Source organism: Silurus meridionalis, chromosome 7 (genome assembly GCF_014805685.1).
Source record: "Silurus meridionalis isolate SWU-2019-XX chromosome 7, ASM1480568v1, whole genome shotgun sequence".
Classification (NCBI taxonomy): domain Eukaryota; kingdom Metazoa; phylum Chordata; class Actinopteri; order Siluriformes; family Siluridae; genus Silurus; species Silurus meridionalis.
The window spans coordinates 1,749,042-1,764,590 of record NC_060890.1 but is presented as its reverse complement, the minus strand read 5'-3'; the positions used below and the strand labels follow the sequence as shown (position 1 = coordinate 1,764,590).

Below are 15,549 nucleotides of genomic sequence, written 5' to 3'. Positions count from 1 at the left end.
GCGACACATTTATTTTTCTTCTTCGGCTTGTTGGCGGGTGAATTTTTTTCAGCAATGCGCACCACCGCCACCTACAGGTCAAAAGTTGGTTATGGCCATAGAAGCCTCTTTAAATTAATTATAAAACCAAATCAATTTAAACAGCCATAAATTTATATCAATGTTATTTACAGCTATGGAGCTAAAACAGCTAAATAATGTATTTTACTTGGATGATGGAGATTCGTACATTTTTGTTTCAGCTGATTTTGCACTACATTTTTTTTTGTTATAAACTTTTATAAAACTCTAATAAAAATAAAAGTCAAATCTGGAGTTTATTCAAACACTCCATCACACACAGACCAAAAAAATAGTTTCCACACCATTTTCCAATCCTCAGACTGTTTATTATGAAGATTTCTTTTCCCCAAAAACTGCAAATACAGATAAATGCTTAAAATACATGAATTTGAATAAGAAAAAAAAGCATATGATTGACACAAGGACATAAAATGAAACGTCTCCAAACAAGAAGAGGAATGGCAGAGCGGCTATAAAAGGAGATGGAGGGAAAACGCCCCCCAATAACAATCCTGATAAAACTGCATTAAATGCCCCAAATGTTTCAAGCTTTAAAAAAATAAATCTGAAATGATTTTTAAAAACAATGCTTTTTTTTAAACAAATTAATGGGAATAAAAAAATAATGAATAGATACAAAAAGCCAGCAAAAATATATAAAACCCCTCTTTCTTGCAGATTATTTACATCTGAAGATCAGTGCTTTATTTCCTTCTCGTCCGTCTGACGGGAGCTGAAGGGACGTCCGTCTCGGCTTTCTTCTGCCCTCGGGTTCCTCGGCGAGCGCTCGCCTCTGCGGACGGAACAATCGGTGGTCATTAATAGGGTTTAAATCGTTTAAAAGAATTAGCGTTTCTGCACATTCACAGGCTTCGTACACATTTTTCCCCCCATTTAAATTTTCCACAATTTTCCAGACAGATACGCAGAATTCTGTGTTTAGTCTCCGTCTCGCACTTACGCAACAACGCCTGGGGTATAAGAAAGAAGCTCGGGTTAGCGCGGCGTCGCCGTGGTTACTCGCCCAGTGCTGGAAATACAATTTGTAGTGCGCCGTTTTGCGGATTCTTTAGTTTGCTTCAAGAATTTCTCAGAAAAAGAGAAAATCCTGATAATTCCGCATATCGAGGGAATGAAGGAATTAAGACATTTGTTAAAGTAAAAAAAAATTGCGAACTATTTAATACAATTGTTCCGTTTATTTAATTAATTTAATTGACTACTCAATTTGATCGATGTAATAAAAACATGGATTGCGTTCGTTCGATTTATTCGGGTTTATTTCATATACATTTTAGAAATTATTATATTATATTATATACATACACATTGTATATATATTGTTTAAACAAGCAGACGTTAAAGAAAAACATTTAAAAAATAAAATTGTTGACGCTAACAAACGTTAAACGACGAGCGATTTTAATGCGATTTTTACAAAGATTTTTCCCCACATTTATATACGAGACCCCCAGAGCAGTGCAGAGTTTAGCGGGTGGCACGTCAGTAATAATGGTCCGTGGGGAAACAAAATGCTCCGTGTGTAGTTAAATAGACCAAACTACATTATTTGCCTCAATGCTTTTTTTTTTTTTTGTATTTCAAAGTTACTCGCAGTCTGATTGGCTGAGCCGATCAGAACCCTGCGTTTAAAAAGTCCGACTTAAAAGCGTGTGAAAGCTCTAAAATCTAGCTTTTGCACTAATTACTGATCAAGTGGAGAACTCACCCGAGACCGGGTCCTGAGCCGGAACGTCTTCCGGAGCTGCTTTTCTCCGACCTCTGACGGGTTTGTCTTCCTTTTTAGGGGCGACGACTTTTGCTTCCACTTCGGTAGTTAATTCTGCCTCCTTTGTCACCGTTCTCCTCCCTTTGGCTGGCGCTGCTTCATTTGTTGGACCTTCTGCTCCAGCTCCTCTGCCCCTTTTCCTCTTTGGTAAGGACTCTGTATCTTGCGTTTCTTCGGTTACATCCTCCACGACCTTCCTTTTCTGCCCCCTCTTTGGGCCTTCGACATTCTGAGAGACTACCGGAAGGGCCGCCCTTCCTCTCCGGACTGGTTGAACATTTTCTTCAGCAACTGGTGTCTCCGGTTCGGGTTCTTCTTGTTTCTTTGCTCCTCTTCCTTTGCGCCCTTTGACTGCTGGATGCGACTGTTGCTTGGCCTCTGCATCGTCTTTAGATTCTGGTTTTTCTTTCGTCTTAGACTTCTGCAGTTCAGGTTCTTCTTTACTTTCATTGACTGAGGTGTCCTTAGTTGGGAGCACGGCTTTCTTGATGGGTTTCCCTCTACCTCTCTTAGGTACCGCCTTACTGCTAGGTCCATCAGAGTCGGTTTCTTTACCGGTGGACTCTGCTACCTTTGTTTCATTGCTGACAGCTTCCACAACTGCTACAGCATCCTTTTCGGCGAGTTCTGGCTCAGATTTTGGCGCGGCTTTTCTTCCACGGCTGGGCTTGACAACTGGAGGAGGAGCTTTGACGCTAGCTGCTTGACGGCCTCTCTTAACTGGAGCTTCTGCTTCAGCCTTGACAGCAGCTGTGCGCTTTCCTCTGACTGTTTTTTCTTCAGGGGCCTCCGACTGCTGAGCATTTTCCGAGTCAACACCGGTTTTGTTTTGTTCTTCATCCTGAGGTTCATTTAAGACCTGAGCTTTGGGCTGTTTTGTCCTCCTGCCTCCTCGGACAGTTTTCACCACCGGTTCTTCTGCTGGTTCCTCAATCACAGCAACTGTCGCAATGGTTTCTGTAGCAGGACCATTCGCAGCGTCCCGCTTGTTTCTGGCACCTCGGCCGGACCGGACCGCTGGAGCTTCTGGTTTAGCCTCAGATTCAACTGCATGAGGTTGGACATTGGACTTGTCAAACACTGCTTGATTGTTAAAAGCCACCTTCCTTCCTCGTCTTGACTTCACCACGGGCTCGTCAGGCATCACCTCAGAATCTGGAGCGGGGTTTGAGGTTTCTTCAACTGGGGTCTCCTTCTTTGTCATCCTGCCTCTCCTTGTTTTCGAGTTGGCAAGTTCTCCAAACTGAACTTCAGCACTTGCTGGTACTTGGGGCTCAACTACATCATCAAGCACCACGATACCCGAGCTCTTGGCGTCCGAATCCACGACGATGTTGGTGGGTTCGAGAGATTCCTCAATTAGCGGCACCTTTAGCATTTCCTTCTTTGCTGGCCTTCCTCTTCTGGATTTTGTGGTGGATTTCTGAATTTCTGCTGCAGAACTCTCTGGTACAACAGCTTCAGTCTCCACTAAAACATCTCGGATTTGAATCTCAAAGATTTCCTTAACTTCTGCAACCGGTGTGGGTTCCTTTCTTGTTGTCCTGCCTCTTCTTGCTCTGGTGTTGGACTTAGTGGGAGCCTCAATCTCAGCTGATTGCTGAAGTTCAGAACTCTCTGATGCCACATCAACTTCCTCGACCGAAGTTTTAGGCAGAGTTTCTGGCTTGTGTGGTTTCTCCGATTCATGTTTATTTTTTATGCCTCTCCTGGCTTTAGGAGCTGGAGAGTTCACGGTGAGTACTGGTTCTGCAGAAGCCTTCAAGTCAGCAACCAGCAAAACTTGAAAATTTTGTCCAACGTTTCTTCCTCTCCTGGGTTTAAGTGCCACTTGCTCATCTTCTGAAGAGGACTGAGATGGTTTCTGAACCTCGACTTGCTCCTTGGCCATTCTTCCTCTGCTCGATTTTCGAGCAGGACTTTGTACAGGAGCGTCCTTGAGAAGTTCAACAAAGGACTTGCCTCTCCTTGCTCGCACAGAAAGAACAGATGTTGCGGAATCAGCGCTAGGTTCCTCTTCAGTTCCTGAAACTGTAGCAGAAAGGGAATCAGAATCCACCAGATATTCTTGACTTTTCTGGGATTTCTGGGTAGTTCTAACTTGAGCATCACGCCTCGTCTTTTTCGCAGGGGTGGATCTGTGGCATTGCTCCTCTTGCTGGAATCCTGCAGATGGTGTGGACTCTACAGCCATGCTCATGGTTTCAGAAGTGCCAACAACCATCGCTTCGTGAGAGGTGACCAGGTCCATTTCCTGGTAAGAATTTTTTGCTCCTTCAGCCTCAATCTGCAGAACAACAGCTGCTTGGGCATTCTTTTTCACATCCTCAGCTGGGCAGATGTTCTCCTTCTCCTCGCTGGCATCTTTAAAGGAACAGATGAACACCATTTTTAGAGTATATTCTTCTACAAAATATTTCAAACAAGAGCTAAACAATTGTGACTGGAAAGAACAGCGTATGAACTCACCTTCCACAGAGAAAACCTCACAAACGACGGTGGAACCCAGCAATTCATCGTTTTTCTGCTTGGGAGACTTCATCAAATTATCGATTCCAAAGTCGTTCTCGACTGGCTCTCCTTTCTCCTTGGGGGTCTTCAGCAAGCGCTTCACACCAACTAAATCTTCAACCGGCTGGTTCTTCTGCTTGGGGGTTTTCATCAAGTGTTGAACACCAGTGAGGTCTTCCTCAACTGGTTGTTTCTTCTGTTTGGGAGTTTTCATTAACTGTTGAACACCAGTGAGGTCTTCCTCAACTGGTTGTTTCTTCTGCTTGGGGGTTTTCATCTGCTGTTGAATGCCAGTGAGGTCTTCCTCAATTAGTTTTTTTTTCTGCTTGGGAGTTTCCATTTTCTGTTGAACGCCAGTAGGATCTTCCCCAACCAACTGCTTACTCAACTTGGGAGTTTTCATTAACTGCTCAATGCCAGTCAGGTCTTCCTCAACTGGTTGTTTCTTCAGCTTGGGGGTTTTCAGCATCTGCTTAATGCCAGTGAGGTCCTCCTCCACCGCCCGTTTCTTCTGTTTGGGGGTCTTCATCACCTGTTTAACACCAGTGAGGTCCTCTTCAAACGGTTGCCTTCTCAACTTGGGCGTTTTCATCATCTGCTGTATGCCAGTGAGGTCTTCTTCAATCACCTGTTTCTTCTGCTTGGGAGTTTTCATCAATCGTTTCACTCCAGTGAGGTCCTCCTCTCGCTTATCCTTTTGGGTCTTGTCAAGTCTCTGCAAGCGTACAGCACACACTACAGGACTGTTCTTAACCTCTAAGGAGGTTTCCGTTCGCTTAGGGGTATTAAAAAGTTCTTGAACACCCTCCAAACTCTCTTCCTGAGGTAGTTTTGGTTCTGTGGGTGTCTTGAGCAATTTGCCTCTTAGATCCTCGATAGGCTCTGGTTTCTGCTTAGGCGTTCTCATGAGTCTTTTGACTCCTGTAAGGCATTCTGACGGGGCTGGTTTTTGTCGTGGTGTTCGGGCTGGTACGACCTTCTTGTTTTTGGTTTGATCTTCACTGGGCATATTGGGAGATGGAGAATAGGCTGCAGAGACGTCCATTTCTTCAATTAAACTTCCATCCTGGTTGCCCTGGAGGAGTCTGGTTACAGCTTCGCTGTTGTAGCGCCCCGGTTTGGCAGTGGACGCGAGACTCATGGGGGAGACCACCATTTCACCTGTATGCGGAAAATGTAACAAGTTTATTCTGGCAAAACTAAACTTAAAGATTTAAAACAGTGGTCCCCACTTTTTTGCAGTGAGGGCCACATTTCTTAATTTTTTCTAATTCATTGCTATTGATTAGATTGTATTTGCCTATAACTGATTAAATCTACAAATTGTTAAAAATGGACAATGTATGAAAAAAACTACAATTCTGTTTTCAAAAAATTCTAAAAAGATAAATATATTAATGCGCTCTCCATGCAGCACACAACACGCGGTGCCAGTGATTTGCCTCTAGTGGCCGCTCTTGTAACAGCAGCAGACCGGAACCTGGAAAAACTAGCGGTGTATTTTTGCTGATAGTTCCAGAGATCGACTATCTGTGCCTCCACCTCTATATTTCATTTGATATTTTAATTTGAAAGACAACCTTGTATTATTAAATACAGTTATATGGGCAAATATATATATATTTTTTAATTAAAACCATGTTTTCAAAATTTAATTGCCATTGTTCAGAGAGCCATTCCAAATGTGCCCACGGGCCGTAGTTTTGGGGAAAAAATAAAAAAAATAAAATAAAATAACTTAAATAAAATAAGTAAAACTAAAATAAAAAAGGAACCAAGACTTACCAGATTCTTCTGGTGTGTTTATTATGGACATTTCAGCGACACCAAGGGGACTTGCTGGACACTGATTAGTCTTTGTAAAAGCACTCTTCCGTCTGTTAGCGGGAGTTTTGAAGATATCCGACACCCCTGCAAACAAGCCAAGATTTCAGAAATCCGGGAAACCCTCGTCTAGCACAGTACCAAAATATTGAAGACTGTAGTCATTTTGAAGTAAGGATTGCTTTGCGATCAGTAGATGACAATGTAAACCGGTTAGCCCCGCCCACTTTACAGTGGGTCAAGTCAGTGATTAGCTAACAGCGACAATGAATTGAGCTTAAAATCAGGTTTCTGCAGGTTTCACCGTGTCAAAGTTAAGAATTAAGACCATAAAGAATGAAATTTAAGAATAATATTACGTTAAAAACACACAAATAAGTTTGTTATGCAAATGCAAGATAAATTAATAAAATTAATAAAAAATAAAACACACACACACACCGGTAAAATCTTCATCCATTTTCATGTCCTTTTTAAACAAAGCGACGTTGCATACTACTTTAGGGGCAGCACCAACACGCTGAGTCGGTCTCAAGTAGGCTTTGCCTACGACTATACTGGCTGGGGAATCTGCATGCCCAGTACTTGTGAGATCTTTTAGTCTGTGGGCAGGAGTCTGCAAGGAAGATATATAATAATAAAATATTAACTAAACAATGAAAGAATCCAAAATTTAAAAAAAAATAAATAAATAAAAAACTAAGCAAAGCAGCAAAATTACCTTCGGTTTGGCCACTTTGGTCTGCTTAACTGCTGCTTTCTTGCTTGCCGTCTTCTTAGCGCCACCTTCCGCTTGAGGTTTAGCTTGTCCAAACTTCACAATGTCAGCCCAAGAACTGACAACTTCAAACAAAACAAAAAGGGAGATTAAAAAAAAAAAAAAAGACATTTAACAATAATAAAAAGAAGACAACAAATAATTCTACCTCCTACATCAAACGTACCTTTTAAGTTAGCACGTGAAGCTCCACTTCTCCGTGATCGTACGACGTCACGTGCACTCTTTAGAACGCTTTTCGGGGTCTTCCGGGCAGACACCTTCATGCTGCTCCGTCTCGCCGTGGCCCTCGGGGTCACGCATTCCCGAGGCTGTTCTACAAGTACGGACTCTTCTTTCTCCTGAAAGGGGATTGGAGACGGGGTGCTGATTCGGGAAACCGAAAATCGGCCGTGCATTGTAGGCGTCTTGAGAAGGGACGCTTCACTTGTAGAGGGCGACTTCACTGATGGACTAGATCGCTTTGAGGATTTAGGGGTTGACTGGTTTGATGAGGATGGAGGGGTACTGGAAAGTTTACGAGTTTTAGCCTTTGGGCTTGGAGACTTCTTGACAGAGGAAGGAGTCTTGGCTGATGATGGACTCTTCGGAGTCTTGGGAGTGGTAGCAGTCTTGGGTATCTTGGCAGTGGAAGGGGTCTTTGGAGTCTTGGCAGGGGAGGGAGTCTTGGGTGTCTTGGCAGGGGTGGTAGTCTTGGCAGGGGTGGTAGTCTTGGCAGGGGTGGTAGTCTTGGCAGGGGTGGTAGTCTTGGCAGGGGTGGTAGTCTTGGCAGGGGTGGTAGTCTTGGGCGTCTTGGCAGGGGAAGGAGTATTTGGAGTCTTGGGCGTCTTGGCAGGGGAGGGAGTCTTGGGCATCTTGGCAGGGGAAGGAGTTTTTGGAGTCTTGGGCGTCTTGGCAGGGGAGGGAGTCTTGGGCATCTTGGCAGGGGAAGGAGTTTTTGGAGTCTTGGGCGTCTTGGCAGGGGAAGGAGTTTTTGGAGTCTTGGGCGTCTTGGCAGGGGAAGCCAATGTTTTTGGCAAAGCATTCTTAACAGGGCTCTCAGCAATATCCTCATCAAGCTGGTAACCCTACAGACAAGAGAGGCAGAGGCACTTAAGAAACCTGATGAAAATGAGCACCTAAAAACAAAACACTACAAGTGCCCCTTTTCGAACTTTACCATCAGTCCGATAGTGGAGGCTCTTCTGAGTAGAAACTGAGATTTCTGAGAGAACCCCAGGCTGCGTCTCCCGGGAGTTGCCCCTCGGCGTAGAGGGGAATTAGGCGGTAAACGCTTGTCAAAAAGTTCAGGGCTCAGCTGTCCACCAAAAGACACTCGTTTTCTCTTGGCCGCTGGAAGGTGAAGGTCGTCACATTTGTGCTTCTTACTCAAGGCCTTGCCATCACCTGCTGGACACCAAGGTGGTTCAGTCAAAAGTTTGCAAAAAAATGCATGTTAAATAATCTGCTAGACAGGATTTCCTTTTGAGTAAAGCTGCTTCTGCTTAAGAGTTAACAGTCACTGAAATACAGTGAACATAAAGCAAAACTAAACACTCCCTTGAATGAACAAATGCAGTTTGTCGCATTTTGCAAGTGCGATTTTTAGGGTTAACAATAGGTCACCGTAAGTTCTACATGTAGATAAGCAACAAAGATAGTAATTATTTGTATTGTGTTCAAGCATATTCTTTGGTAAATAACATTTATAAAATATTTATCTGACCTTTGTTGTCAGAAGTGGGCGTGGCTACAACTTCCTGTAAGACATCCTGGGCTTGAAGCCGTTTTCCCGCGTTAGTTCTCGGAGACGTCCTCGTGACCTGTTTCGCACTGGCCTCTTCAGCATCTGCTGGTTCCGAGAGATTCGGGGAAGTGGTCTGGTTCTCCGGAGTTCGAGAAGCGCTGCTCCTCCTTGTTTTCGGAGACTTGGTCTTCGGACTCTCAAAGACGATTTGCTGGGCCACCTGGCCAGGGGTGAACTTCTGCGGCGTGTTCTTTTGAGATCCACGTGTGCCGACGCCCTCGGGTGTGGCTGCGTTAACCTGAGCAGACAGGTTCTCCGTTTGAGCATCGTCTACAAGCTTGGCAGCAGAGGATCTTCTCTTCTTCTGGGTCGATTTCGGAGTCACCGGCTTCTCGTTCTCATGGGAAACCTTTTCGACTTCCTGTTTTTCCGCTGGAGGTCTAGAGAGGGGGGTGTCGGAAAAACTGGTAGATTTCCACGCAGGTTTGGTGACCAGATCTTGTTTGACCATGTTGTAAAGATCAGAGAAGGGAGACAAGGTGCTGTCCATACTCGCTTTGTTTTCCTGACTTCCAACACTCTGATCCAGGGGGGCGGGAAGGTTGGAGCCATCTTTCAAACAAGTATCTAAAAGAAATGAAAGAAATTAAGACATAAAGGTCAACCCACAGGCCATTATACAACACAAGTTCATCTGGGAAAAAAAAAAAACAATCAGGAGAACTCACCTGTGGCGTTTTCAGACTTCTTTTTCTCTGTGGTTCCAGGTGTGCGCTTCACCTGCTGGTCTTTCAAGACCTGGGAATTCGAAACAGAGGGCATTTAAATTGCATATCTCTCATTTTCTTTGCCTCAAGGGTTCACACTGAATTTACTTGGCAAAGGGGAAACAAAAATAATAGAAATAAATTAAAAATAAAAGGGAAAAAATTAAACAAAATAAAAATAAACAATTTATTCAACTTCAAAAAAACAAACAAAAAAAACATTTTTTTATTTGTAACATTTTTGTTTTTAAATAGTTTAAACACTAGCGTGATAAAAAAAAATCTGACTGAAAATTTGGTGGGCGGTAAGGAAAAAAATCAAAATACTAAATACCTTTTTTCATAAAGTGCTTTGTTTTCTAACAGCATTACGACAGGACATTTTGGACACTTCGCCCAAATAAACCTCTCACCTTGACGGCGTCTCCTTTACCGGTGTAGATAAGCGCTTCTTCTTCGGGGTTGGCGCAGGTGGATACTCGAATCTGCGCAGGTCAAGAACAAGTTAAAACCAAACTAGTTATTTAAAAAAATAATTCCTGCACTGAGAATGTTGAGAAAAAAACGCACCTGAAAGAGCGATCGATAATTGTGATTAGATCTCCGTGCTTTAAACGCTCGGACTGCTGCAGGATCGTGCCGTTGATGAGAGTCGGGTTCACTGAACTCAGGTTGGTCAAAATAAGCTTTGCAAATAAAGAGAGGAGAGTGGGGAAAAAAAGGTCAGTTATGGAAAAGGTCACATGATCGAACGCATCATAGGGTCGTCTCATTGAGAGTCCATTGTTTTTATTAAGACTTAGCTCGGAGGGGGCGGGGCTTACAAGTGACTAGTTCTACACAAATACAGAGTGGCTCATCTGCATATTCTATTGGGTGATGATAAATAATAACAGCTAGGAAGCTTTTAATGACTCAGACCATCTGCCCTACTATTCAAATACATTCGATTACCACAAACGTCGGCGGAAAAAACACAACACACTCTTCGTTACCTCTTTGTTTTCGTTGAACTCGATTCTGCAGTGCTCTTTAGACACCTGGGGCAGTTGGATCCGGATATCACAGTCAAGCTTCCTGTAAAACAATTAGAAAGAACCAGCCATCAGTTTGAGTGATTATTCATTCAGGGTGGAGAAAAAGCCTGCATTAAATCCCAGAGTCAGCGTCTCCTCCTGACGTACAAGATCAAACGATCGGCTTTAAACAAGCGGCAAAGTCTATAAACGACGTCGAATTGGCTGCAGTGGCTGAGCTGCTTTACTGGAAGGGTTTAAGCATACAGTTTAGTCGCCATTTATCGTTTTTACCTCCTTTTGGGGGCTGCGTTTAATGGCATATGGTGGGCGTGGCTAACGCTTTGATCACTGTATTCGGCATCCAAACAGGGAAACCGGAAGACCTGGAACTGGACTTGAGCCAATGATGCAGAAAAAAAAACTAAAGCCGTTCAACGTTTAAAAAACACCAGAAGGTCGACCATCAGCTTGGTGAGTCACACGCCTTTTTTTTTTATTATATATATATATATATATATTCAAAATATATATATATTAAAAAAACATTTAAAAAAAGCATCAGAGATAAAAAGAGCTAAATAATATATTGGGTGATCGCAATCAAATATTATAAACAAATGACTACTGAAAGTAAATTAAGTGATTTTTCTTTTATTTATTTATTTATAGACTCGTATTTGGACACAGCAGAAATAATTTCCAAAAAAAAAAAAAAGGTGTCAAATGATTAAGGATCTGAAATCGCTTGGTCACGTGGTGTCTAAAAACCAACGCTGATTGGCTATAAGAATTTATGACGTCAAACGAAAAAAAAAAAAAAACCCGCGTGTTCAAACAAGTTTCTTTTTCAGTGAGTCAAATCAAATCGTACGAATCGACTCCCATACAACGTGTTACATTTCTTTTTTTAGTTTCCAAATCAAACGATTTTGATATGCGATCCTTTTAAATAAATAAACAGATATTATATTTTTTCAAAACAACAAAACAAGATGCTGTTATTTTATGCACAGTCTAACAGCTTGTGTCGGCTCGGAATCAAAAACAGGACGATTCACCCTCACGCAGCTCAAGCGTTTAAAAGGAAAAGATTTTGATTTCGATTTGTTTTCTTGTTACACTTTATATTACAGCACAAAAGAAAAAACAAATTATATAAATACACATCGTGGACAGTAGGAGAGTCGACTCAATTCGACACAGTGAGTCGACTCCTTTACTAACGACACATGGCTATTAAACAGCCATGCGAGAGTTGGGTATGAAAAGTTAGACAACATAAGTAAAAAAATTACTTTATATTACTACATATATATACATATATACAAATATATAAATAGACATTAAAATACGAATTATTGGTTATTACATACCTCCCGAAAAGGCAGGATGCTGTGAGGGGAAATTCGGTGCCATCAGTCCCGTTTCTTTTGATCACCACGATTTTGCCGAGTAAAGGCATTTTCCTTACACCAGATGTACTTACCTGATGGAGAAAAACAAAGCGATGAAAAACATTAAAATGCATAAGTGTTTATTCTTATTGTAATTTGAGGCTGAAGTCAACACCTAGCCCGCTAACATGTGCTGCTCCACAGCTCCCTATATCGATCACAATCTGCTTTATAATGTCAGAAAAATAAACAACATACAACCACGCATGATTATTGATTATAGACTTTAAACACGATATTAGTTTATCTATAAAACCGCCGGTGTTCTTTCAAGCACTCGTTTTCCGACAAATCCCGCCTCTTGGCGCTGATTGACTGGCACGTCTTACGGACATGGAAACCAGCCAATAGGAAGACGCTCGCGAGATAAACCAGCCAATCACGGCGCACATGGAGAGAGCAGTCGGAAAACGGTTAGGATCTAAAAGGCGTAAAACCGCTAAGTTTGCTAAAGGGGAAAAACAGTGCACAAAACGTCCGATTTACGACATACACGCGTTACCTAAATTAAAACAGATCTTCAAGGCGAATTATATTCCATTGATCATAAAAAAATGCGACACTACAGCGGACATGAGCCTCCTCTGGAAGCGACCGCTTCACACTGACTACAGTACGAAGCGTGCCGGGGCCACTGTGCACGATCCGTATCCATCCGCCAAACACCAAACCGCTAAGCAACACAGACTTTCTTTTTAAATCTAATGAATAAATCAACACGAATTATTTTCACATTAACGCACACGAACTAAACAAACCATTCAATCCATCCGCGTGCCTTTCCGTCAGGAACTATTTTGTTTACTTCGAACAAGTCGGATGAACACCGCGGCCAATCACGACTACGAGTTTGAATGGGGTTCGAAATTCCGCGCGAAGGCAGTTGATTGGTTCGACGCTGGAAAGGAGGCGGAACACCTTCCAGCCAATAGTAGGACGGCTCCTGTTTAAACTGCGTTTGAGTGACAGCACAGATGGCCAGTCAGAACGCAGATTATGCAGATTATCTTTAATGATTATAATCACAAATGAAATTAATACATTTTACTATATAGAAACTATATGTCATTTTTATTGGTGTTAATTTTTTTTACATTTTAGATGCTCTTCCAAAATATTTATATATTCATAATAACTAATAATACTAATAATAAATAATAATACTGATAGAACGGATGTTTATAGCTACTATAACATACACAACATCAGGAAGATCAGACCCTTCCTAACAGTGCATCTCGTCCAGGCCCTTGTCATTTCTAGGCTGAATCATTGCAATGCTTTTCTGGCCAGACATCCAACATGCAGCAGCAGGTCTTGTATTTAACAAGCCCAAGAGAGCCCATGTCACACCGTCTTTGTGGCTCTGACAAGTCCAGCAGCATCTCCACTTCGTGAGAAAACCGAAGAAGCCACAGCTGCCATTCAGAGAATCCTGAGCAGCTGCATTGCCGTCTGGTTTGGGAACGACAAAAATTCTGTTAGCAGTTTTTACATTTGTTGCTTGAACCTAAAGTTTACACGTATTGAATTGTATTTTTATTTTGGGCAATCACTGGGTACTAGGGGTGTAACGGTACACGGTACAGTCGTCCCCCGGAAAATTAAGAAATCCATGATTTTTAGACGTACTCCCCACAACCCCCTACACAGGCTTTACAGTAAAAGTCGCATTTCAGACCATAAACAAAGCGAACACTAGGAACAATGTTTTTACTAGAACAGACTAAAAGAGAGAGAGAGAGAGAGAGAGAGAGAGAGAGAGATAGCTGCTTTGTATTGAGGAACAAAGATGCTGCGATTCTATTGGCTAAGTCAACAGCCCTTCTAGCTTCCTGATTGGTCGGAGAACTCCACCAACTCACTGGCATTTTATTTGCTTTATTTATCACTTGATTAAATTAAAAAGATTTGTATTGTGTTTTTAAAAATCTTATAGAATTTGTGAAATGTTATTCCTAACGTTCCTAAACATTCGGTCCCACCTCGGATTCCCGCGGATTAAAAGATAATCCGTGACTTGCGTTAGTTTGGTTCCAAACGAGAACCCGCAAATTTTCCAATCCACGAATTATCGGGGGCGTTATACTGGGCTTTCATTTACCGGATGCAATCGTTTATTTTTAATTTTTTTTACGTGCGGAACGTAGTTGTCACAGAACAACCTTCATGATCCGAACCAGTCTGGGTTCAAAGCGGCACATTCCACAGAGACGGCCCTTTTGGCTGTTTCTGAGAAACTGCATGGCTTTTGTCAGCCAATCTGTCATCTGTACTTATCTTCCTGGACCTTTCAGCAGCATTTGACACAGTCAACCACAAGACACTTTTGTCAACCCTCAAGAGCCTTGGTATCTGCGGAACAGCATGGGAATGGTTTGCTTCCTACCTGGAAGGTCGCTCATACCAGGTAACATGGAGGGGATCCACATCTGCCCCGTGCAGACTCACCACTGGCTCTGTACTTGGTCCCCTCCTTTTCTTCCTCTATACCCACTCCATTGGTGAAGTCATATCCTCACATGGGTTTTCTTATCACTGCTATGCAGATGACACTCAACTTTTCTTTCCCTCCATCAGATACCACAGCTTCCGCTCGGATCTCAGCATGCTTGTCAGACATATCTTTATGGATGAGTGCTCACCAACTAAAACTCAACCCCAGCAAAACAGAACTGCTGATCATCCCAGGTGATTCATCTCCAGGTCAAGATCTCCAAATAACACTTCATGACCCTCTGCTCTCCCCTTCAGCCACTGCTCGTAACCTTGGGGTAACTATGGACAATGAACTGTCTTTTTCCCCACATGTCGCTAATGTTGCTCGTTCTTGTCGATTTCTTCTCTATAACATCCGAAGGATTCGACCATTTCTGTCCATACAGGCTGCCCAGGTGCTTGTTCAGTCTCTTGTCATTTCAAGACTTGACTACTGCAACTCTCTGTTGGCAGGTCTTCCCCTGAACGCTATTCATCCACTACAAATGATCCAAAACGCAGCTGCATGACTTGTGTTCAATCTGCCCAAGTTCTCCCACACCACCCCACTGCTGCGCTTCCTTCACTGGCTTCCAGTAGCTGCACGTATCAGATTCAAAACACTGATGCGTGCCTACAAGGCCAAAAATGGACCAGCACCATCTTACCTTAGTGACCTCATCACATCTCGCACTGCACCACGCTGTCTGAGATCCTCCAGCACTGCTCGACTGGTACCTCCTTCTCTCAGAATGAGAGGTAAGTACACTTCAAGGCTCTTCTTTGAAGTACAGGGGACGCCCCCTGTACTTCATGAACGAATAGAAATGAATGCAAAAAAAACGACAAGCCGTTTTACGTTACGCATTTCTTCCCTTTTACTAACCCAGCCATTAGGGAGGCACAAGCCAGTGCACTCTTAGTGCCGGTCCCAAGCCCGGATAAAAGGGGGGGGTTGTGTTAGGAAGGGCATCCAGTGTAAAAAAGTGCCAAATCGAATATGCGGTTTACAAATAAGACTTTAATGGGCGTATAGGTGAAGGGAACAGAGGTGATGAGGAGGTGATGGGTTGGTATGGTTTTAAGGAGAGGAATGTGGAAGAGCAGATGGTGGTAGATTTTGCTAAAAGGATGGAAATG

The 15,549-nt window shown here is 42.8% G+C and overlaps 1 protein-coding gene across 1 annotated transcript; it reads right to left on the bottom strand.

Moving 5' to 3' along the window:
• Positions 1-367: 367 nt before the first annotated feature.
• Positions 368-11,939, bottom strand: mki67 (marker of proliferation Ki-67). Its single transcript, XM_046853807.1, has 14 exons — positions 11,851-11,939; positions 10,454-10,488; positions 10,029-10,144; positions 9,872-9,943; positions 9,420-9,489; positions 8,671-9,318; positions 8,125-8,354; positions 7,132-8,032; positions 6,909-7,030; positions 6,629-6,803; positions 6,149-6,274; positions 4,322-5,524; positions 1,793-4,216; positions 368-856 (listed from the first exon to the last, which is right to left on the bottom strand). Exons 1-14 carry the CDS (start codon positions 11,937-11,939, stop codon positions 768-770), a joined length of 6,300 nt encoding a protein of 2,099 aa, XP_046709763.1. The 3' UTR covers positions 368-767.
• Positions 11,940-15,549: the final 3,610 nt, after the last annotated feature.

Bases quoted from the DNA above. Each gene is read 5' to 3' on its own strand.
- mki67 (XM_046853807.1), bottom strand. From the start codon at position 11,939: ATGCCTTTACTCGGCAAAATCGTGGTGATCAAAAGAAACGGGACTGAT. The intron at 9,490-9,871 runs GTGAGAGGTTTA...TCGAATTCCCAG, and splicing joins GTAAAGGAGACGCCGTCAAG to GTCTTGAAAGACCAGCAGGT. The intron at 5,525-6,148 runs GTAAGTCTTGGT...TTCCGCATACAG, and splicing joins AAACACACCAGAAGAATCTG to GTGAAATGGTGGTCTCCCCC.